Source organism: Giraffa tippelskirchi, chromosome 4 (genome assembly GCF_054371585.1).
Source record: "Giraffa tippelskirchi isolate mGirTip1 chromosome 4, T2T-mGirTip1v1.2.pri, whole genome shotgun sequence".
Lineage (NCBI taxonomy): Eukaryota > Metazoa > Chordata > Mammalia > Artiodactyla > Giraffidae > Giraffa > Giraffa tippelskirchi.
In genome coordinates, this window is record NC_137278.1 from 30502928 (window position 1) to 30527323 (window position 24396).

At 46.5% G+C, this 24396-nt stretch overlaps 3 protein-coding genes across 16 annotated transcripts in view; 2 read left to right on the top strand and 1 right to left on the bottom strand.

Annotated features, from left to right (window-relative positions):
* Positions 1 to 1481, top strand: part of FAM228B (family with sequence similarity 228 member B) — a 43820-nt gene extending 42339 nt beyond the window's left edge. For all 9 annotated transcript variants that reach the window (XM_081592643.1, XM_081592639.1, XM_081592647.1 and 6 more), the window contains one exon: positions 1185 to 1481. In XM_081592643.1, coding sequence (XP_081448769.1) covers positions 1185 to 1191 — 7 coding nt within the window. In that variant the 3' untranslated portion in view covers positions 1192 to 1481. The remainder of the gene's footprint in view (positions 1 to 1184) is intronic.
* Positions 1185 to 14597, top strand: FAM228A (family with sequence similarity 228 member A). Its single transcript, XM_081590463.1, is given in 10 exon segments — positions 1185 to 1787; positions 2316 to 2422; positions 5205 to 5273; positions 6275 to 6424; positions 8663 to 8743; positions 10260 to 10347; positions 10466 to 10622; positions 13504 to 13582; positions 13584 to 13646; positions 14378 to 14597. Coding segments are annotated over 9 exon segments (927 nt in total). The 5' UTR covers positions 1185 to 1787; positions 2316 to 2329; the 3' UTR covers positions 14525 to 14597.
* Positions 14598 to 16317: 1720 nt separating this feature from the next.
* The window catches only part of ITSN2 (intersectin 2), a 127276-nt gene continuing 119197 nt past the window's right edge, over positions 16318 to 24396 (bottom strand). For all 6 annotated transcript variants that reach the window (XM_081592624.1, XM_081592623.1, XM_081592620.1 and 3 more), the window contains 7 exons: positions 22833 to 23000; positions 22216 to 22431; positions 21511 to 21632; positions 20762 to 20844; positions 18270 to 18353; positions 17693 to 17866; positions 16318 to 17232 (listed from right to left, as the gene is read on the bottom strand). In XM_081592624.1, the coding sequence (XP_081448750.1) occupies positions 17075 to 17232; positions 17693 to 17866; positions 18270 to 18353; positions 20762 to 20844; positions 21511 to 21632; positions 22216 to 22431; positions 22833 to 23000 (1005 nt within the window). In that variant the 3' untranslated portion in view covers positions 16318 to 17074. The remainder of the gene's footprint in view (positions 17233 to 17692; positions 17867 to 18269; positions 18354 to 20761; positions 20845 to 21510; positions 21633 to 22215; positions 22432 to 22832; positions 23001 to 24396) is intronic.

Genomic DNA, 24396 nt, shown 5'->3' on the forward strand with positions numbered 1-24396 from the left:
GAGTCATTTTTTATTTCTTGCTTTCTCAGTTCCCATGTCTTGTAGCTTATGCCTGTTAGCTTGTTAGCTTGTTCACTTCTCAGTTCCTCAGTCCTACCACTGGTTCAAGCCACTGTGGTCTTACCTGGCCTCTTGCATTATCCTTCTGACTGGTCTTCCTTCTTCTGCTGTTGCCTCTGTATAATGAGTCCTCATGCAGCACTATAGTCTTTTAGAAATGTTTATTATACTGGAATTCTCCCCTACCCCAAAACAGGAATCCTAATGGCTTCCCTCACACTTTGGATTTTATCCTAACTCCTTAATGGGTCCTCTAACCCCTGTACAGCTGGGCACCTGCCTCCTCTCCACCCTTATCACCTGCCTTTTTTCCCACACTCACTGTGTTCTTTTCGTTTTGTGGCATACCTTATCAGGCTTTTGCTTCCACCATTCTATCTGCCTGGAACACCCCTTCCCTGGATCTCTCCATGCCTCACTCACTCAGACCCCTGCACAAATATCATCTTTCCCAAGAAGGCTTCTATGACTTCTCTACTTAGAATACCCCCCTCATCCATTTCTCTACCTTCCCTATCCCCTTTACCTGTGGAGAGGTAGAATCCAGGACTCAACTGGAGGTCGGGACAATCTGTCATTATAAGAGGAAGGAAGGATGCAGAATGCATGGATATAGATGAAGACACCTTGGTGAATTTTGTGAATGAAGATTGTTTACTTCTGTTTACTTCATTTTCTCAATGAAATCAGAAGGTCATTCATGAACTGATAGTGAAGATGGAGGACAAAGATTTAGAGGTTTGAAAGGAGAAGGGACGAAAGGAACCTAGTATTTTATAAATCACAATAATCCTAGTGTAAATGAGCACTCCAGACATACTGACATCTGAAAGCAGGACCATAGGGGGTCCCTCAGATCATGTCCCACATCAGCAATCTATCACATCTGTAATAGGGTTGGCTCTGTGCTGGAATCTCTGTATGTTTCTGAATCTAGATGGAGTGAGGAGAGGCTGAGTCAGGAGGCTTAGAGGGGACCCTGCCTCCAGGCCACTTAGCTCGAACAGGAGGACTAGGCTTCAGAGAGATCAGCTCAGCTAAGCAGAGGAATTCTTTGTGCTCTGGAAAGCCCCTCATCCCTATATCAGTCACACTTATCTCTTCTCTTCTGTCACTTTCAAAAGGTTTTAGGAACCAAGGAATACACACCCTGGTCCTTGACTGGTCAAAGAGGACACAAAAGAAGGCTGCTTCAGAGGAAGCCATCTGTTGCAGGAAGCGCTCAGAATGAGGACCAAGGAAAGCACTCAAGAAATGTTCTCTAAGAAAAGCATCTGCAATGAACTTTGTCTTTGAGTCCAATTGTCTGTATGATAATTAAGAAATGACCGTACTATATGTTGACAGTTATTGCAAATGTATTTCCCACAGGAGTTAAATGTTGCCTCAGAGATACAATAAAAATACTAACTGCTGCCTTACTCAGCACCCACCTCAATTCACTAGCTCTTTCCCTAAACTGTCAGGCACCCTGAAAATCCACACCCAGATAGTCTCCCCAGGTTTTCCCAACAGTCTTTAGAAAATTTAAAAACTCGTTTTGATTACCCACTCGCTGATTCTGGGTCTGCATGTCTGCTTCTGGCTCATGTTGAGTTTGACTCCTACTCCCAGGAACTCAGTAGGCAGGATCTGGAGCGCAGGAGAAGACAATTACGTATTCCTTGGGCAAAAGAGGCGCTGAAAATCTATCCTTGTGCTTCTACTTGTAGCCCTAGATCATACAGGTAAATGGTACATTCTCTTTAGTATACTTTACATGACCTACTGGGGTGGCGCTGGGGCTGAGGGGGTGGGGGGCCCAAGCTGCCCTCTTCGCTAACTTCTGGGTGGATAAGAGGTGTTGGCGGATTGAGGGAAAAGGGGTTGGGGTCTAAACAGAGTGCTTTAGCTTGTTTTTAGAAGGAGCTCCCTTCCCCCCAACCAGAATGGTCAGTCCCCTGTGCCGTTTCCCCAATGGCCCTGCGCTCGAGGTGGGGGGCAGGAAGCGGCCAGGCCCGCGACCACTCCAGCAGCCCCTCCATGGTGTGGCCCAGGCGAACCCTGAGGTGTTGCCTGGTTGGGTCCACAAGGCCGCAGGTCAGGGAGCCTAACTAGTCACCCACTCTGCGAAACAGGTTTAGGGGCGCTGGAGGATTTATTTTTTGTTTTACTTAACCGAGACTACGAAGTGGTTAACCGCTCTCTGAACTCAAAGACCTACACTTTTTCAACCGGACTTGCCTATCTCCTCAATTTACTCTTTCTCCCCTCAGGGATTATATTATGTATGGCTGCTACAAAAATGTCCAACTGTGGTAAGCATTTTGGGCCTGAACAATTAGAAAAGTGGCCAGAACCCGAGTCAGTCACGCTGATGGAGGTAAAATTATATGGCATTTAGGGGCTGTCTTTTGGTGATGGGACATAAATCCCTTGAAATTAAGATCTATTGTGTCTTAATCACAGTTGTTTTCCCCAGAACTAGAACGGCACCTAGCATAGACTTGGTGCTTAAGAAATTCATCCAATGGGGAGGGCAGGGGGTGGGGGTCACATTTGGCCCAGGGTGGTTGTCCCGTTTCCTGTGATCAGGCAGGGTCACGACTGGGACAGGGTGGCAGTGAGTAAACACAGCAGTCCCCGAGCTGCCCTGCAGGAGAGCAGGGGAAGCCCGGCCTGGGCTTGTAGTTACTTCATGATACTTCAGGATCTGGTTAAGCAATGATTTTCTCATAAAGTTTCATTATTTTATAGAGAGGTTCTCGGATATTTCCTCTATTTTACCCCTTTTACTGTGGTGGCAGTAAGAGTGGTGAGATTGTGTGTGTGCGTGCATGCATGCGTGTACATGCACAGAAAAATACAGATATCAAAAGTGCTGCTAGAAATCATTAACATCCTCCTTATATTTTCTGACAAAATCACCAAGAGAGAGCTGTTAAAACAAAAACTATTTCCTTTTAAAAAAAAGTTGGTTTGAAAATCTGCATATAACCAATAGTATGTATGCTGCTGCTGCTGCTGCTAAGTCGCTTCAGTCGTGTCCAACTCTCTGTGACCCCACAGATGGCAGCCCACCAGGCTCCGCCGTCCCTGGGATTCTCCAGGCAAGAACACTAGAGTGGGTTGCCATTTCCTTCTCCAGTGCGTGAAAGTGAAAAGTGAAAGTGAAATCACTCAGTCGTGTCCGCCTCTTAGCGACCCCATGGACTGCAGCCCACCAGGCTCCTCTGTCCATGGGATTCTCCAGGCAAGAGTAACATTTGCTAGTAGTGTTAATAGGATGGCTAAAAAAATTGATTTCCCAAGATGATTATTAGTATATGTTTCTACTTCTTCAGATAAATAGATTGATCATTCTAAATTTGTATTGTTGTATTAGGGGAAAACATTTAATTGTTTTACATGATTTTTCAATTATCATCTTAAAATAAGTTTAAGAAGGCTTTATTTTAAAGCAAGATTCTGTTCATATTATCAAGAGAGTTTTATTTTGGAGAAGACCCTAGTAGCTGTCTGAATATTATTTTAGATTTCATGCAAAGCTGTTACATATACAAGTAAAAATACTTGTATATATATTTGTATAACTGTCCCTTTCAAGGTTTCTGTTATTCACAGAGTTGGTATTTGAGTGTGGGGTTTAGATCATTTTGATGCACTCACTGTGACAGAACTGAAAGAAAAGCCAGAGATTGAAGAATCTGTATCACTTTACAGTAGATAATTCTTTTAGGTAACAGAACTTCTCTTCCAGATACTTAATTTTTATTGCTTTCCATTTGTTCCTACTTAGTTCTGTAAGAGTAAAGGCTGGAAGATCAGTTCATAGTGATCCAAATGAAAAGCCCTAGTGTAAGGATTTAAGTGCATCAGCTTTACCCAAACTCATAGTGGAAACAGCTAGTCCCTAAATGTTGGAGAAGGCAATGGCATCCCACTCCAGTACCCTTGCCTGGAAAATCCCATGGACGGAGGAGGCTGGTAGGCTACAGTCCATGGGGTCACTAAGAGTCGGACACAACTAAGCGACTTCACTTTCACTTTTCCCTTTCATGCACTGGAGAAGGCCATGGCAACCCACTCCAGTGGAGAATCCCAGGGACGGTGGAGCCTGGTGGGCTGCTGTCTATGGGGTTGCACAGAGTTGGACACGACTGAAGCGACTTAGCAGCAGCAGCAGCAGCAGTCCCTAAATGTAAAACCATTGGTTCTTAGCTAGGAGTTCCCAACTAACTGGTTCTGGTCCAGTCAAACTAAGTCAAACTTCTGCAGTTTTGACTTATAAGGAGGTTTTAACTTATAAAGAGACCTAGCAGAAGTCAGGGAACTTCAAGGGCTTTTAAAACATACCCACAGACTGCCTGTAGAGAGGCTTCATTTTATAGTTGTTGTTCAGTCACTAAGTTGTGTTTTACTCTTTGTGACCCCGTGGACTGCAGCACACCAGGCTTCCCTGTCCTTCACTGTCTCCTGGAGTTTGCTCATACTCATGTCCTTTGAGTTGGTGATGCCATCCAACTATCTCAACTTCTGTCGCCCTCTTCTCCTGCCCTCAATTTTTCCCAGCATCAAGGTCTTTTCCAGTGAGTCGGTTCTTCGCATCAGGTGGCCACAGTATTGGAGCTTCAGCTTCAGCATCAATTCTTCCAATGAATATTCTGGGTTGATTTCCTTTAGGATTGACTGGTTTGATCTCCTTGCAGTCCAAGGGAATCTCGAGTCTTCTCCAGCAACACAATTCAAAAGCATCAATTCTTTGGTGCTCAGCCTTCTGTATGGTCCAATTCTCACATCCATACATGACTCCTGGAAAAACCATAGCTTTGACTATATGAACCTCTGCTTTTAATACGCTTTCTTGGTACTTTAAAAATCATGGTGTGATGTAAGAGATTTGTTTCAAAATAATCTAGTAGGGGGCAGGAGAGTGAGTAGGGATTTAGATGAAATAAGATTGACTCTGAACTGATCATTGTTGGACCTGGGTGATGGGTTCGTGGAGAATTGTGTTTGACAATTTCCATAATAAAAAGTTACAAAATATGTTTTGAGGTACAGATGTTAGATTCACACTCAAATTATTGGTAAAATACATTGAGTTTTGTCACAGGCTTGTTTATTCAGGATCCACATCTTAATATTTAATTTTATAATTTTAGGCATTAGCCAGAGAAGACTTTGATGAAGCTGTATATGCAATATTATTTAGAGAAAATTGTATTGCGAAGGTAAGAGTTGGCTACAGACTGGGGATTCTAAGTGCGTTCTAGATAACAAAGAGTGATATAGAGCAGTGTAGCAAAGAGGATGTTACCATGTCAGAGAGAGTCATTTTTTCTGGGAGAATAAGCCTCCTCTGAATCACCCACTGATACTACATAGATCTGAACTGGTGTTCTCTCCTTGCAGGATCACTAAGAGGTTGGGGTTCCCAGATTTATTCTTAAGGGACCTGAGAAATTGTTCTAACTACTCCTCTGGTACTGAACAGAAATTTTTCCTAGACCTGAGAAATTGTTCTAACTACTCCTCTGGTACTGAATAGAAGTTTTTCCTAGAACTTACCTCTTTCTCTTATGTTCTCACATCACAGTGGGGAGCTATAAAGCCACAAGAAATGAATTAGTATTTAAGGGTAATGACGAGTCAGTACTGATCGTCACTATGGAATTAACAAATTTAAGGAGGTTTTCATCTCAATGAGAGGGATTGGAATTTGGTATATAATACTTGAACGTTTGTACTGTGACATAGTTTACAAAGGAGGTTCACATACATATTCTCATTTGAGCCTCAAAAGACGAAGGTGGGTTTACCCTCAGAGAGAAAAGGAGGTGTTGAATCAAGTCTGGTGCTCTTATTCCTCTACCACTTTTATCACAGACTTTACTGATGATAAAGGCTGGAGATGACGAATGGTGACCAGGGAATGCTTTGAATCCTGAAAAGAAGCAGAGTTTCCTGAGTTAGGAAGGGTTTGGATGTGGTTTGGTCTGGAGGCACTACTGTGGTGTAGAACTGTCCATGGGTTCTGCATGCTCTATGCTCTCAGGTTCTCTTTCTGAACTTTATTCTGTTCTTTGATTATCTTATTCTGTGACTTTGCAGCCTGAATGTGCTGAGAGCTTAAGAGTGGGAACAAGTGTCCCCCCCCAACTTATTCAGATGAAAATAAATGTAAAACCTCTTAATAACTTGTTTTCTTTCCTTGTTTGTATCACTTCATTAGAGACTGGATGTGTATTTTCAGCATCTGGATGCTTTTAAGGAAAGAAGAAAAGAGCTGTTGCATAAAAAATAGACTGAAAATGTCACAAAGCCTCTTCAGCAGAGAATTATTGAAAAAGTAATTTCATATAAAGCTTTGGAGAAAACGAGAATTTTGAATATTTTTTAAATATTCGGTACTGAGAGTTTTTTTTAATGAAATATTATTTGAAAAGTCGGGCTGTTATTTTCATTGATTGTGGAGATTCTCAAATTTGTTTTTGTATCTAAGATGAATTCATGGAACTGTAAAACAGACTACTGCATTTTTAAATCCAAAGCTTAAGGTAGAGGGAACAGAAGTGTTTATTTGGAACTAGATTTATCAGGAATGCTTTTTGGTGATTGTTAATAATGTAACAGGGACTTAAACCATAAGAACATTTATTGGTTACTCAATAACAAACAGAGGGGTTGGGGGTCTCATGGTGGGTTCTGGCAGTCTAACAATGTCATTAAAAACCCAGTTTTTTTTTTTTCCTGTTCTGATATCCTGAATATTTTCAGTCTATGCCCATCATCCTCACATTTGTAAGCATGTTTGGGTTCTTACAGCTCTGGTTATTAGGCAGGAAGAAAGGGTGAGAAATGATGTCAGGGGGCCCTTTTCTTACATCTCATCCTTTGATCAGGAAGCAAAAAGTCCTCAGAAGCTCCTAGCTGATTTCCCCTTAGGGGTCATTGGCCATAAACTAGGTCACATCAGAAGTCCTAGCTAAAAGCAGAGCTGGGCAGGTGTGTGTGGCTTTCCAGCCTCTTCAGTAGGTTGTGGGTGAAGGAGAAGGGGACTCCACAGCTATTGAGTTAGCAACCATTAGGTGAAGGGACCACCAGTTTCTATCCTCTGTTCTTCAGTTTTATTAAATAAGAACAAATTTGGGCTTCTTCTATGGAAGATTTTTCTCTTTTTAACTTTGAGATCAGGACCCTCTTTTGAAATTGAGGTCCACCTAAATTTCCACGTATTCAGCAGAGATCTGGAATAATGTGACTGGAATATTAGAAATGTAAGTATATTTAATGAGCGAAATTTCTGGATGTGTACATTAAATACATCTTCCTAAGCACCCTAAGGGAGAAGGCAATGGCACCCCACTCCAGTATTCTTGCCTGGAGAATCCCAGGGACGGCGGAACCTGGTGGGCTGCCGTCTATGGGGTCGCACAGAGTCAGACACGACTGAAGTGACTTAGCAGCAGTAGCAGCAGCAAGCACCCTAAGAGGCAGAGCTCAAGGGTGAATCCAGGTCATTTTGAAACAAAGTGCAAAGTCTTACAAGTATGTGCAAAAATGTGATTACACAAGCGTATGATGGGGAAGCCATGCCTTAGAAAAACCATGTGTTGAAGTTAAGTGATTTAAAATGACAGTAAATTCAATGTGAGTCAGCCACGTGAGCTGGCTTCCAAAAAATCATCCAAGCTTTTAGGCAGTATTAAGAGGCAGTGCTCTGAGTGGGAAATGTTGGGTCCAGCCTGTCCACCCACGGACAGTCACCAGTTGCAGAGCCTTTAGAAAAGGGTGGAGGCTTGACAACACTTCACAGGAGGAAAAGTGGAAAAAAATATATAGCATGTTTAGCCTAGGGAAGAGATGACATGGGGGGAAATGAAATCTTTAAGTATGTATTGTAAAAGGCTGACATGTGGATGAAGAATAGATGTATTTTGTGTTGCTTCATGGGGATAACTGGCAGTGACAAGGCAGACTTTAGCTCTGTTCTAAGGACAAGCCTCCTAGTGGTTAGAATGACCGAGAGAGTATCTGCCTAATGGAGCATAGCTGTGCTGTGCTTAATTGCTCAGTTGTGTCTGACTCTTTGCGACCCCATGGACTGTAGCCCACAGGCCCTTCTGTCCACGGGGATTCTCCAGGCAAGAATACTGGAGTGGGTTGCCATGCCCTCCTCCAGGGGATCTTTCTAACCCAGAGATCAAACCCAGGGTCTCCTTCATTGCAGGCAGATTCTTTACCATCTAAACCACCAGGGAAGCCCAAGAGTACTGGAGTGGGTAGCCTATTCCTTCTCCAGGGGATCTTCCTGAATTCGAACTGGGATCTCCTGCATTGCAGGTGGATTCTTTACCAGCTGAGCTACCAGGGAAGCCCTAATGAAGCAGGAGTTCCTCAAATAAGGCTAGTGGGTGACTTGAGACTAAAGCTGGATGATTACTTCTTCCAGAAGGTGGTGGACTCTCACTGTAGTCCAGATTACTTCTAAGGTTTCTCCGAACCCTTTGAATCTATGATTTTATAGAAAAAATGGAATAAAGTATTTCGCTTTTTTGAATCTTGCAAAAACACACTTGTATGTAGTGCTTTGCTCTAAAGTGTACTTTTTTGTTTAAAGGAAATTATATTTGGAGACTTTTATGATCCCGAAGTATACAATCCTTTTTATATGACAAAAAAGGACCCAAATTATGGAACGGTAAGTATATTACCTATTATTATCTATTTATTCTTAGAAGCTCTGGGCTTGGGGAAAACCTGGTTGTTTTAGAAGTCTTACAGTTATTCTGCATTCACTTAAAACAAATCCACAAAAGCATTTCCCTTGAGTTTTAAATTAAGAACCCAAAGTAATTTTGACCACTTGGGAATGAACATTGTGAAAAAGGCACATGCGTGTGTGATGATTCATTCGTTCATTCATCCTCTATCCACTCACATCCAGCAAACTGGAGGCCCGGGAGGTCGGGGAAGGTAAGTGGACAGTGAGTGTGATAGGAGTGTCACAGAACCAGCGCAGGGAGAGCTCCTTTATAGGAGAGGTGGAAGGAGGGATGCAGGAAAGGCTGTCCAGGAGCCAGCAGTTGAGCTTGTAATGCGTCTTCACATTTTACACTGACAATATAGGTATTAACATTTTGAGATGTAGGTTTCATGTGTTTTACTCTTGCGTAGCAGAAGTGGCCACCTGATCTCTGAAGAGGAAAGTGGTTTATTTTTGCTTCTCCCTGAAAACTAAGGTAGGTCATGGTTGTGAAGATAGGAAGGTCTTCTTGGCTCTGGGGGACTCACTGAGTATTCTGTTCGGGAGTCATTATGCTGTCTCCTTATTCATTGGCTGTTGTCCTGGCAAATAGCATTGGGTCAAGGTCAAGTGTGTAGGGAAGTAAAAAGGGAGAATAGTTCTTCTGTCTAAAGTCTATACTCAGGATGCGGAGGGAGTGAGAAAACCACCTTCCTCCACAGCTTCTGTAGCTGGCCCCTGACCTCAGCACGTACTGTTCTCACAGGCCCTTAGAGACCAGTAGTCAGCCCTCAAGGAGTGCCCTTCCTCCCAAGCCGGCTTAGAGCTCTGCCTTGTGCTCCTAGGGCTTCCTTGGTAGCTCAGACAGTAAAGCGTCTGCCTGCAATGTGGGAGACCTGGGTTCGATCCCTGGGTTGGGAAGATACCCTGGAGAAGGAAATGCCAACCCACTCCTGTACTCTTGCCTGGAAAATCCAATGGATGGAGAAGCCTCGTAGGCTACAGTCCATGCGGTTGCAAAGAGTTAGACACGACTGAGCGACTTCGCTTTTTTTCTTTCTTTTTGTGCTCCTAAAGCAGCCAAGCTGATGCCTCTCATGACGAGGTGGTTGTCATCCTTGACTTGTCTGTTCTAGACTGAGAGATTCCTGAATACAGGACCCCGCTGGGAGGCAGCCACCCCTGCAGTTGCATCAGCAGATACTTGTTGACTGATACATTGATACTGTAGAACTCTTAACGGGAGTGTGTGTCTTCTCTTTGGGTGGCCCTTGCTCCATTCAGCCACTTAAGGCTCAGTGAAATATTTTTGGGTGAGGTGGGTGGCATTTATGCTTCCCTTGCTCTGCATGAGATTACCCCTGGGTCCCTGTTCTCAGCTACTTTGGTGTATAGTAAGGCTACACTCGAACGCTTCGGACAAATTTAAAACAAATTGTACTTGGGTCCTCAGAGAGTCATTTTCTCTCAGGTTTCAGTCCCACCATTCTGTGATCCTCTGTTTAGAAGACAGCAAGAGACAGATGAAGAGCAGAGAGCTATTTTTCAGTACACGATAGGTACTTTGTGATCACGGGGCTTCATCTTTCGAGACTTCAATTCTCGAGTGATCTCCTACCCCAAGAGTGACTGGAGTTGACCTTAAGAGTGTTGATTTAGATTTTTATCTTCCTGTAGGAAAACGATGTACCTTAAAAGAATTTAAAGAGCTAGAGAAGGCCAGGCAGTATGCCAGATTGCCCCAGTTCATGTTCAGTCTCCACAGCATGGTTTCAAAAGAGAGGCCCAAAGCCTCTGCGAGGCCTGTGGGAAGCAAAACTCATAGCAAATGCAGGTAAAGATCTTTTTGCTGTGTCTGGAGTTTCCCTTGTATGGTATGTCATACAGTTGGAATCACACAGCATGTAGCCTTTTCAAGATTTTACTTTCATTTTTAAAGGCTGTTCTCATAGGATTAAGAATGTTAGGTTGGCAGATACGTTCTTTCAACATATAAACCTGTCTTTTGCTCTTGAAGTTGCCCATCCTGCTGTTTTTCTGGAGACAGTTATCTTTTTCTCTGGATGCTTTTAACATTTTCTTATTGTCTTTGATTTTCAGTAGTTTTCTATGATGTCCCTAGGTGTGGATTTTTTTTTTTTTTTTGTCTACTTGGCATTTATGGGTCTTTTTGTATCTGTAAAGTGATATCTTCAGTCAGTTCTGGGAGGTTTTCATTCATTTTCTCTTTGATTGTTACCTCTGCCATATTCTGTTTTCTTTCTGGAATTCCAGTTAAACGTATTTTAGATTTTCTCACTGTATCCTGTCTCTTATTCTTGTGTTATTTCCAAGTTGCCCCATATTTAATTCTAGGTATATCTACTCTTTATTTCTTCAGTTGTATCTAATTATCTGTTGTTAAATCCATCCACTGAGTTTTTATTTTCAATTGTTTTATTTTTATAGTTCAAGCATTTTATTTTGTTCCTTTTCAGATAAGTTTTGAGGAAGGCTGTGGAGATCCTCAGGGCCTGGAGGATCTCCACCCTGATGGGGGAACCTATTTCCAGTGCCCTGGTTTGATTTTCCCCCATCGCCAGGGAGGGTGTTTGTTCAGAACAAGGTTAACTATCCACTTTCCAGAACAGCACCAGGCCTGGGAGAGAAAATCTGCCAAAGATACGCTGGGAGCGTGGAGGAATCAGTCCCTGCTACTTGATGCTGACCAAAGCTCCCAGGGGAGAAGGTAGCCAGAGATTGACAGCTCCCTCTGAAAGGACTGCCTTCTCTCTGGAAGAATTGTTCCACTGCTGTCCAGTGGCTTTAAAGTAGGAATTTTGTGGGGCTGGGAGGGGGTGAATTTTTTTGATTTTCTCCTAAGTTGTTGCAGTAGGAGCATTGGCCTTTGCAAACTTTCTACAGGAAAAAAAAAGAAGCCCTGTCATATCTGTCATATTTTCTTGGTGTTTCCTTTTTATCCCCCATCCTGAGTTTTGCTGGAATGAACAATACTACTTTGTTTTTGCTTTCTTGTGATTTGAAAGTTTTGTGTTCTATTTCTGATTTCATGGTTTCTTTACAAATTTTAATGAATATTTTTATTTAAACATCAATAATTATATAACTCCTCATCCCCTAGCAAGACAAAGCCTTTATATTGTTTTATTTCCTCATCTCCCCTCTCTGGCTCCTCAGCCTTTATAGACGGTCATATTTCTTTAGTTGATATTCTGCCTTTGAGTCTGTCTCTTCCGATGGACTCTCCACCTCACAGCCAGAGGAATCTCTTCAAAGTGATCAACCTCCCAAACTGAAAACCTTTCAGTAGATTCCCATAACTGTTCCAATAACGTCCAGCCCAACGAGCACATAAGGTGCTCTTTGGGCTGTGCTACCTTTTCTGGCGCTTTCTAAAAAATCCCCTCTCTATAAAGAAAAGAAATAGACAAAGCACAGAAACATTGGGATCAAGGCAGCACTTGGGGAATTATCGCCTGGTTGTTCCTCTGCTCTCCTTCCTGCCTCTTCTCTCTGCAGCAAGCTCCCTGAGGGGAGGGGCTGCTAGTGTATCTTGGTGTTCCTAGCACTTAGCTGGAAGATAGCAGATGAGGAGTCAGTACTTGTGGGATGAATGAACGAATGGAGGAGTGGAGGCGAAGGTGATTTCCCTAGGGAGGCCTCAGCTTCCCAGGCAGGGATGGAGACAGCCCTGGGAAACATTCCGAGAGGATGTACCTGCGGGTGCCTCAAGTTGCTATTCAATAAAGTAATAAAAGGACTTAAGAGTGAGGTAGCTTTGTTAGTCAGAGATAGTTTGATCACAAAAAGCGGAGTCATCCTCAACTTGAAAAAAAAGGGAAGGGGGCCTGGGTATGTTAGAAAGCACCCATCTCTCATGGAAGCCACAATCAGTGTCTCCATCTGTTCAGGCTGCAATAACAGGAGCTGAGACTGGGTGGCTTATAAATGACAGAAATATATTTCTCTCAGTGGTGGAAGCAGGCAAGTTCTAGATCAAGGTGCTGGCAGATTCAGTCTGGTGAGGACTGGCTTCCTGATTCAAACACTGAATCTTCTCACTGGTGGAAGGGGTGAGGGAACTCTCTTAGGCCTGTTTCACAAGGTCATTAATCCCATTCAGGAGGGCTCTGCCCTCAAGACCTAATCACCTCCCAAAGGCCCCCACCTCCTAATACCATCACTTTGGGGGTGGGATTTCAACATATGAATTGTGAGGGGACATGAACAATCAGACCACGGCAGTCAGAAAGATAGCCAGGCTGCTTAAGGTACCATGAGGTCACTCCTTGCCTCTCTGGGACTTGATGGATGATGTGTGGCATCCATCGTAGCTTCTCTTTGTGAACCTGCTTCCTTTCTCTGCTTTCTTGTGCATGTCCTGAAAAATGGATGCCCTGGTCCTGCCTTTCTGGTTTGAGCCCTCTGAGGCTGCCTGGAGCATCTCTGTCCCAGTTACAACTCTAGGGACTGAGGCTCGGGGTCTCAGGCCTCAGCTACAGCTGCAGAAGGTCAAATGACTCACTGCCTAGGGATGGAGCCAGCAGGGGTGTGGGTGGGGGGCAGACTGATTGACAGCCACCAACTGATGTTTTCTGTCTCTCATTTTCATAAAGTGAGTGCTGAGTTCACTAACTTAATTTTCAGACTATTATTGAATAGAACAATTCTATTTATACTGAGTTGAGATCATTTTCTTCTACTATTCTTTACAGTCCTGAAAAGCTTGTCTGTGCAGAAGAGAAATTTCCACCTTATAAAGTGAAAATGACTAGTGACGTAAATCAAACTGTGTTTTGAAAAGTGGTTTTATTCCTTGAAGATCAGCCAGGAGAGTAAAAGGCAGGAGAAGCGCCTGGTGAGCATAGATTGGGGGAGTGGTGCAGGGCGGGGATGGTACAACACCCGCCACAGAGCACGCAGAGTCCAGCGTCACTGACAGACCCCCTCCCTCTCAGAGAGACTCCAAGGGCAGAGCAGGAGGTGGCCAAAGAAGGGGGTGAAAAAGAGGAGGCAGAGGAGGGCCTATTTCACACAGAGGAAGTGGTGGGGTCTCCTCGGGCTCAGTTCTGCTGCAGAGATGGGCCTCCTTTCACAGGAGAGCCTTGGGCGAAGACACTCAGAAGAGGGGCAGGTTGTGGGACCCTGGACCCCACTGTCAGGGGACAGACTGTGCCCTTCATGAGGTGAGAGGCCACCTGGTCAGAGGGGATCCGCCCTCTAAGGCTTCCTCAGCTCTCTTTTTCTGAGTTTTTGCTCTCTTGCCATTTTCCTACCATTTCCTACTTATTACATCTAAACTAGACCAGATTTTTGTTCTCCTTAGTTTAGGCACCATAGGTGGGAATCTTTTGAAATGAAATTTATACTTAAAAAATTAGGGCAAAATGATAGATAAGATATATAAAAGGCATGGACAGGCAGGGGAGTTCCGTGTGCAGATTTCCTGCCCAGAGCTCGCAGCCCCAGGGCACATATGAGAGCTCAGCCTATCTCCCAAAGCTGCCTGGAAGATGTCAGCTGGGATGGGCCGGGAAGTTCCTTCCTGTCCTTGCCCACCCTTCACCCAACTCTTCTCTTCTCCCACAGGCTTTAGGAACCGGACAGCACAGACCCCACTCCTGGGTGGCAGGAGGAGGCCAGCAGAGGTGCAGGTCACAGCCCGTGGACAGAAAAGTGATGACCGCAGAGGTCCTGGGGCAGCACCTGGCCGCCCTGCAGCTGGGAGACAGGTGAGGCGGCTGGGAACCGCTCCCCACAAGGGGCCATTTGTAATAAATGGTTTGCAGTATCTGTACATCAGTTAAAATGCTGCCAACATTTTTTCTCTCCAGAAGTGGAATATGCAACTAATAACAGTTATAGTTGATTGAGCTCTGGTTGTGAATCAGGAACTGTGTACTTTGTATGCATTTAAAAGTTTTCCCAGCAAGATAGTACCCATTATGTGAAGTTCAGAGCTTCAGTAACTTGCTCAAGGTCAGCCGCACAGTTTGAAGGTGGCAGTGTTCTCTAGCCCAAGTCTAGTCCCTCAGGTGCCAAAGCACACACTCATTCCCCAGGGCACAGGCTCTCCTCGCAGCCACTCGGACTGTGTGATGTCAGTCAGGCTTCTCAGAACCTGGGTCCCCTTTCAGAGGGTGCAGCTATCCCGCTCGTCTGCAGGGTACTGTTATCCCGGAGAGCACAGGAGGGGCTTGCTGGGCACTCCTCCAGTGTGTGCCCAGTCCTTCCCCGGAAGTGTAGGTAATCTCAGGGTGCACCCTCCCTTCCTCGCCTTTCAGAAAATCAGGCTCCTTTGTATAGGAGAGAACATGATTTCTTAAGGAGCAGAGCTGTGTTTCTTGGTCAACAGGGGTGACTGGAGCTGCTGGAAGTACTGACGTTAACTATTCTTCTGTAATGTCACAGTCGTCTGACTCACCTCCTGCAGGCTCCTGTGTCCTAAATCTGACAAGAACATGGCACCAGCCACAGTTCATCGCAGTGATAAAAGTCCCATAGTCCCAGCTATAGGATTATCCTATAGCTGTGGTCACAGCTTTTACACCTGCCTGACCCATCAGTGGCAGCCTTAAGATTTGAATGTCGGCAGGATATCAACCCACACCTGCCTTCTGATCCAACACGCTCGACTCCCAGAACCCTGTAAAGATCAGCAGTTTGCTTTGCTCAGTGTGGCTGAGCCTGACCAGCCCAGCTTTCCCTGAAGTAAGCAACATACTCAGTCGTCTGGGTTCAGGTGTTCTGTGTCTCTTCCTTTGACACTGGGGCATATTTCTTTTAGCCAGTCAGTGCCCAGGATCAATACTGGAATGATGGATTTTTTTTCACTTGAATATTTGGAATTATGTTGTCCAGGTTTTCTTTGTCCGTGATTATGTTTAGGGGCTGTGATGGAGGCACATCTGAATCCTTTCTTCCAGCTGCCAGAGAAGACCTGCTCCCTGAGAAATCAGGCAGGGCTCCTGCAGCCCCGGATGACTCCTTCCAAAAGGCAGCTCTTTTTCCGGCTGTAGTCAGTAACCCAGGGATTTAATGTATAAGGCCTTCTTTGTTATCAATGTTCAGGACAGATTTCACGCTTCAGAATCCAGAAGCCAAGTAAATGGCTGTGGCTATGGCTCCAACAGGACAGGGAGCAGGGGGAGAGAGAGGTGCTTTGGAGCTGAACAGGCCGAGGGGCCTGCTGATGATCCTTAATACTTGTGCATTCCCTTCATGGCTGAGTTCCCCCTGAGGTTTCTACTCAGCAAAGCAAGCAGAGGAGATTAAAAGGGGACAGTGTAGCTCCCAGAGACTCAGCCGTCAAAGAAACCAAACCCTAGAAACAGTAGGTATGTTGACCAGAGTCACAGAGCAGGTCAGTGGCAGCCAAGACGAGGTTCTGGGGCTCCTGCCCGCTCCCTCTGCACATTCTGTCCTGGGTGTTTCTCACTGTTGCAGAAAGGAAATTTGGTTTCATTACAAGCAGTCCTTGAAATCACCTTTTAAAAAGGCCTTTCACATAGACAGTAAATCAGTCAGGCTTTGAAGCTACATTCATAAACTTATATTTTTATTCTCTTTCTGTACATATTGGCAATGATAAAGCTTAAAGATGCATGTCCTATGACATAACGCAAAACAAGGGATTTACATAAATAATTTATACTTCAGAAAGTTAAAGTTGAAAAATATTTTCCACATCATTAAGAGTTCACAGTATTTAAAGTAGATCAAGCTTTCTCCCTTAGATTTTAAACTATATTGTCTCAGCAGAGAATGATAACATCTAGTCAGGAATAAAATGCTCAAGTTTCTGTTCCAGTCAGTGCACGAGTGGACACTGTTTCCATAGCAGGCTGTTCCCAGGCTGAGGCTGCAGCGTTTCTTTCCAGTCCTTCTCCTCCTGAGTGGCTGTGACCCAGCGGGGGCCACACGGTGTGGAATGGTTACAGCATCACCCAAACCACCCACAGTGGACACATTCAACCAAGTGGTAACGTCTGGTGGTCTGATGCCTCATTTCCACATAATACTTTGTATAGCCCTGAAAATGGAAACCTTGGCATCCAAACACAGCCGAACATGTTAACACTAATACAAGGCACTGTGCTATGGGGTTTGGTTTATTTCTAGGAAAGATCGTGTTTGCATAGATTGCGAGCGATTTAGTGTGCAATAAAACAGAGGCCCCAGCGCGCATGGCCTTGTGATGGATGAAGCCGCGTGATGCTCCTCCGGCTCAGGGGCAGCACCGGTTGTCTTCTCCAGCCCAGCCCAGTGGGCAGATCCCTGAGGCCCCTACAGGAGAGTTTTCTGCTCAAAAAGCTGCAGGTCAAAGCGGACCCAGACCTCCCCAGTGGGGACCTCGTGCAGCAGGAGTCGGCGGGTTGTAGGGCCTTTGCTTTCCTGTTCTGTTCGAATTTTTGCCACTGGAACTTCAGTGCGACCCAGGAAATCTGGTGAACAGACACGAGTGTCAAAAGTCTTCTTTAAAAAACTGTTACAAAAACTATCCCGGGAGGAGTGTCTGAAGCAGGATTCATAAAATGTTCGCATCCAAAACAAGTAACTCCTTTTAGTTAATGGCTGTTGGAGACTGAGTGGATGGATATGTGCAGAACAAGGGGTCTGTGTGAAGGAAGCTGCCTGTGGGGACCCCAAGCCTCGTTGGTCAGGGAGTGTCTCACCCGTTCAGCAGGTGCCAGGAACACAGCATTTCCGTTAGGTAAGCAGGGGTGATGGGGTGGGAGACTTGACACACACCTGAGGCCACCCACCCTTTGCCCCTGAGAAGGGGCCCCGCCTGTGGCCACTGAGAGCTCTTGAGGGCCATGGGCTGTATTACTGCCCTTAGGCATTCCAGACTCCGGATCCTAGTATGTGTGGGGACCTTCATACCCCTGAGTTATACTTTACCGTCTGGTGAAAACTGATCTCTGTCGAACATGGTAAGACACAGCACATCCTGATAGAGGTCCTTAATGAAGAACTGGCAGTTAAAATTCCATTTGGGATTTAGTGTGTCCTGGAGGGTTCTGGTGGTGTAGCTCTGGGAGCCCATGCTGATTTCACAGTATGGATTGCTCTTTCCTGAATGAAAACAAACAAAACATGTGGCATGTGATGGAGGGGCCTTCCTCGAGCAGAAGCGGATATGGTGTTTCTCTATGGGCAATGGCCTGTGGTCTCCGTTCCCAATGCTGAGAGCATCATAAACCTGGGGAGGAACCAACCATGCGGGCGTGAGCAGGGCCACTCCCCACGAGCAGGTGTCGGTGTAGCCTGCTTCCTGCTTTCTCCACCCAGAAGCACCGAGGAAGGAGGCATCAATACCCTCTGGGAAAATAGAGGAAGATTAATTTTGGCCCAATAACCATTTTAGTGGCACTAGAAATACTGACTTTTAAAAAGTGTCCCATTATTCAGTGTACAGAAGAGTCATCCGCAAAGAGCGGGCTTGTTACCACATCTGTTGAATGAAAGAAGCATTTACCGTTTGGTTTACAGGCTTTCAGTTCTGTAGCTTCAATGACATGCACCATCAGACGCCCAATGCCTGAAGACTTCTGAGAGCGAGCTACAAAAGAGGAAGATGAGTGATGTTAATTTCTTCTCTGAGAACACAGACAGTGTAGCTATGGTGCTAAGCTGTAGATACAGTCTGTCTTTCTAACCAGCCCCAGCACTCCCCAGCCATGCCTGCCACCTGAGCCGGAACTGGCAGACCAGCATGGGGCTGCTCTGTGCCTCTGTCTGGGCTGTGTCACCTGCTAGGGCACTGGCAGCCATCTCTGCCCGTGGGCAGCCTACGCACTCTTAAACACACAGGTCCAATCTCACCGTGTATCATATAGGCTGCCCAGTTTGCAATTCTGGGTCAGTCCATCCCCTCTTCCAGGGGCCATGGTGGAGTGCAGGTTTTCTAAATTCATCCTTGTGTTCACCCCTCAACTGCCTGGCAAGTAGTGATATTCATAACATCATATTATATTCATTCGGCACTTAGAAGCAGCTACCATTTATTGGATACTTACTTTGTGTTAGGCATTTAAATAAGTTATATTATTTAAACTGCAATATTTACTCTACAAGGTAGCTCTTTATAACTGCCATTGTCATATATGAGGAAATGGAGTCTTAGAAATGACTGTAACATGCTTATGTCACAGTGTCTCTACATGGCAAGGTCAAAACTTAAAACATCAGACACCAAAGTCTACTTTCTTAACCACTCACCATAATTCCAATTACATGTAAACACTTTAGCTTATAACTTTTACTTAAGACCTTATTCCATTTAAGGAGGTACTCAAAAACACTTTTAATATGGGGAGAAATGAGTTAGTGAACTCAGATTTTCTTGGTAAATGTAAAGATAGTTAGGCTGGGTTTGTTCGTAGGGGCTTAAAAACTAACAAGAAAGCTGCTTGGTGAGCTCTTGACTTATCAAAACTCAGGGCAAGGAGAACTTTCTCTGTGAGAAGCGGCTCATCCCCTGTGTGTGCCCTCCCGCCCAGGAGGCCCTTGCATTCAGTCTCCTTGAAGGCAGGGCTGGGCCGTATTCATTTGCAGGGCTGGTTAAGCCTAGCACAGGGCCTGGCACAGAGTAAGTAATCAATAAATGTCTAGGAATTGAACACGTGGAGAGTGCATAAACGTACGTACAGATATTGCTGTGAAGCAAAACTAATAAAGAAAAACTTTGATTTATCTTTGACCAATTAAGAGATCATTATATGCTTTCTGAAAAGCTTCAATCATTGATTTTTCAATAGCAAGACTTTAAAGTACCATTAAAATAGGATTCAGTTAGCAGAAGCCAATTTACACATACCTTTCAGGAGTATGTAACAAAATAACGGAAACCTGAATAAAAAAACATAAAGAGCTGCAACTCCAGCAGCCAGGAACACAAGTGGGAGGACTGGTCAGGGAAGGGCCTTGTGCCACAGCCTGGTGGGAGGCTGGGGGGTCTTACCAGGGCTCTGCCACCACGAGAGGACAGGACCAGACAGAGAACCATAGAGAGGACCATAGAGAGAACATGTGGGACTTGGCATCTGACTAGAGAGGCCTGGGGGAGGCGGGTGTCAGAGGGCACGTTTCCAGTGCCTGGCCGAGGACAAGAGCTGTCCCTTGAGAGTCTCTGGAGGAGCTACTTCCAGAGAGGGGGGTGAATTAATCCCACGGTAGGGGTGCAGCAGGCGTGTCTGGAGAGCATGGGCTGGAGAGAGAGCAGGCCAGCTGCAACCACTGAAACCACCACAGAAACATGGTGACTGAGCTGGGGAGGCTCAGAGCCAGGGCAGGACTAGGAGGGAGAGGAGGAAAGAAGACTGGGTGCTGGGAGGAGCCTCAGGGGTGTCATGGGGGCCCGGGGAGGGAGGGACCTCAATTTCCTGCTGTCGGGGGCGGGGGGTGGTCACTGGTGTCATGTGAGCAAGCTGTCTGCACAGGGTGAGGCAACAGCAAGTGAGGGAGAGGGGGAGAGTCAAGGTCCACAACCGGGTGTCGGAAGAGGGAGGCTGGGTGGGTCCCCAGTGGGGGCCGGGGTACAGGCTGGGCCAGGGAGGAGAAGCAGGGTGCAGAGGAGCTGATGGGAATCTTCACAGAGGTGAAGCCTGATGGAGCAAAAGGGACCAAGAGGAGGTGGGGCTGGTTATGTGAAGGTCAGGCCCTACTGCCTGGAAACAGAAGTGAAGAGTAAGTATGCAGGGAGGAGGGGCAGAGACTCTGTATGCCACAGGGGCATCCCAGGGCTTGTGCTGGACAACCCCTATCTGTGTAGCAGGCAGTGGCGGGGCTCAGGAGGCCCCCAGGAGTTTTGAAATGGCGGCGGAGGACATAGGGGGCAGCAAGTCTGGTCTTTCAGGCTGTCCCTGTTTAGTCCCTCTCTGCAGCCTGGGCTCTGAAGTTGGGACCCCACCCAGTCCCCAGGGCACCCTAGTGTGGCGAACTGCAGCCCTCCAGGGCACCACCAACTACCTTGATAGGCCTTCTCCCGCTTCTTCTTTTCCGTGTCGATATACTGCTCAGACGCCGCCTTGATCTTCTGGACCCAGGCCGTCCTGGAGGAGAAGGAGAGTGCAGCCGTCACACATCTCCCTCAGGGTCACTAGAAGCCCCGGAGAGGCTTTGAGAGCTTTCTAATCCTCGACCTAGCGTGAATTCAACTGAAGGGCTCGTTTGCTCATTAAGGATCAAGCTGAGAATTTCTGGACAGTTCTTGGTGGCACCAGGCACTTGTCAGGTGCTGGGCACACGGAGATGGAAGATGCAGTGACAGCTGAGCATGGCAAATGATGGGCTCTGGTCACGCAGAGGGGGAGCTGCACCAGAGGACAGCGGACGCGGCTGGCCAGGCAGGGAGGGAGGAAGGCCCCCAGCAGAGGGCAGTGGGGGAAGGCAGACATCCCGGCCACAGTGGGGCCTGTGCGGTGCAGGGATGGAACAGGAGGGCCTCAGCAGGCGAGGGAGCACAGGCTGCCCCTGAGGGGTCGTGGGAGGAAGTGAGGTATTGGTCTCCCCCTTCAGAAGACCCAGGACAGACCGTAAGCAGGGAAGCATTAGAGGTGTTCACGGTCACCGGGCCGTCTAAACCCAGGCCTGCCAGTGGGATTGGCAGAGGTGGGGATTAGAAGGGTCGGAGCACAGACTGGAGGTGGGTTATGGCAGAGGGAGAGGTCAGGCTTTCTCCTGGGCCTTAAGGCAGGTCACACGTGGTCGAGACTGACCTCTCATTAATGTTCTCTGTTCGGAGGGTGTAGACCCGGTCAATGTGAGAGATGTGGAACACAGGCTCATCGCTGGAAGGGTCTGTGGGCAGTTTCACCAAGGCTTCATTCAGGAAAATGGGCTGAAAGAATAAGGGCCAAAACAGAGGCTGTGAAATGGGTCGGAAGCCTCCACCCACCTATGTCCAGAGCCTTGTCTGTCCTGAAGAGTCTTGCCGAGCAGTGGAGAGGGCTCTAGCTTCCAGAGTCTTTTAATCAGGAGAAAAGAAACTGCCTCCTGTTTTGGGAAAGTAAATATCTGGGATATATCAGCTGTTACTGAAGTGGGGACAGGAGCACCGAGTGTCTGTGACCGCTCACGTTACAGGGTCTCTTCACAGGCCCTGACAACTTGGCCCTTTGTGTCAGCCTCGGTTTCAGAGAGAGTACCTGATGCTGAATGTGGACGGAGGCAGGACTGCCCGTTGTGTTTGCTGGGGAAGAAGCTGGAACCCACAGCTGGGATCTATGGAGGCTGTCAGAGGGCAGTGAAGGCCCAGCCACTCTAGGCTTCCTCCCTGGGAAGTGACTGACAGTAGAGGTGTGAGCCATCTGGAGGCAGGTGAAGAGTCCCCTGAGGATGGAAAGGGCCCAGGCCAGGAAGTAGGCCCTGAAGGGAGAGGAAACACCTCATCATGTGCTTGATGCTACTGCCAGGACACTTACCGTCTTATACATTTTGAACTGAGCGTTGGACTTTGAGCTGAAAAGCTTCTCGGAGGCCGAGGAGACCGCGAACTGCTTGACCATGTAGGTGAGAAGCAGGAAGTCATTGAAGAGGAAGCCGTGCAGCTCCTTGTTACTCTTGGTCTTGTACAGCTTTCCGCTGTGCAGGAGCTTCCGGGGCCCCAGGCAGTTGGTGAGGGAGTTGAAAACAAGTTGCTTAAAGAGAGAAGAAGGTGTCACTTTGCAAATCCCAGCACCTCTGGCAAGGTCCTGGGCCTGAGGGAGGGGCGGCAGACCTCTCCAGTGGGAATGTGGCTGTAATCATTTACCTTCACACAGAAGCTCCTTACATTTATTTCTCTTCAGAGTTCAGACTGGCACAGTGAAAAAGATTACTTAGAAACCCACAGAACACTGACTGTACCAGCTGAATTCAAAGAACGCAAAACATAAATCTCTCTATGAGAAAGGACAATGACAACCCAAGAAGGGGGCAGGATGCTGAGTCTGTATGGGCTGAGCTGAGGCGCAGACTGTCTACACTAGGAGAAGGCATGAACCTGGTTCCCCACCCAGAGCTTGCTGGGCGGCACCCAGCTCAGGCCCGCAGCCCTCACCTCCGCGAGCCCGTCACACTGCACGTGCGTCTGGATCCACTCCAGTCGGTCTGAATTTTCCTTCTCCCGAACTCCTTCATTCACTTGAGAGCAGAGCTCCTCTGCCCGCTCGAGGGCCAGCTTCAGAGAGGAGTGGTCTACGTGATTCTCTGGAGTGTTCTCCAGAATCTGGAAGAGAGGGGCTGTGTCATGTGGGATGTCTTATGTCTTCTACCCGCCTCGCCAGCCCAGGTGCTGGGTGCTGGAAATACAACAGTGAGCAAGACAGTCGTTCACCCTTGAGAGGCTCAGGGGCCCATGAGTTCTTGGGGAGACAGGTGACTCAGGGACAAGAGGGTGGGCCAAGTGCTATATGGACCAAGTGCCCTGCACTGTGGGTCTCTGCTGGCTCTCTGGCTGGGTCTGGGGGTGGGGGTGGTGTAAGGGTGCCTCCTTAACTTCCTCCTAGTAATCCAGGTGAACCCTCCAGTATAAACTGGCTGTACCTTTGATAAGTGTGTTAATTTGCTGCAAACATTCATTATATTTTTGGGGTCATTGATCTTTCTGAAAAATCTGCTGAAAGCAGTGAATCCCCTGCCACAGAATAAAACAATAAAACCATGATGTCAGCATGTAGGAAAATGCACTCATATCATTCTGAAGTGACTCTACACTCCTGTTCTGAAGGTAAAAGGATAGAGAATGCATCATTGTGGGGTTGCTTGGAAATGGGCGGGCCCACCAGTAGACCACTGTTGTCTGGCGTCCTGGGTTCACAATCCCTCATTTACAGTCCCAAAATGTGAAAAACTCTGAAAGCCTAATGCTCTTTTCATTACTCATTTGGTGGCAAAACCTGACCTACCCTGAAGAGATGTACTATTTAAGTCTATGTCTAGTGATTATTCATGAACTTCACTTCAGACTCTTAACATGTTAGTTATCAGTGCTGCCCAGGCTTTGCTGGGGTATCATGTAATACACAGCATTTGAATTATAGTCTGGATTCTGAAAAACATCTGGCCCCAAATATTTCAGGTAAGGGATTAACTGTGGATTAATGTGTATTAATGGGTCTGTCTGGTATCAGAACTGTGACATTAGTTCTGAATTAGTTTTGATATGGCTAATTAGTTCTGACAGGGTCTAACATGGCTTACAGACTGGTGGTCAAGACATAATCAATAAAAGCAACAGTCTTACGTTATTTCTATTGTGTTTCTTTGTAAGATGACTGAAATTACCCCAATGATTACTTGTGGAATAATCCTTTGAAGGTCTGCCTTCTCCTTAGATGGTTTATTGGCTCAAGAGGCCCACATAGTGTCAAAAAGGTGAATGGAATTTTAGAGGGACTGTGTGGTCAGCAAGCTGAGGTGGGGACCTCAGCACGGGGACGTGTCTAGGCCACTGAGTTGGAGACTCCTGGGATGTCCAGGTTAGGCATTTAGTTGGTAGATGACTTCAGATCTCAGGTAAAGACTGGACCCCAAGGTTGTGGGACTAACAAGGGACTCTGTCTGGGCTCAAGATGGGCTCCACAGCTGGAGACCTAGAGGGTGTTGTTCTGTCTAGACAACAT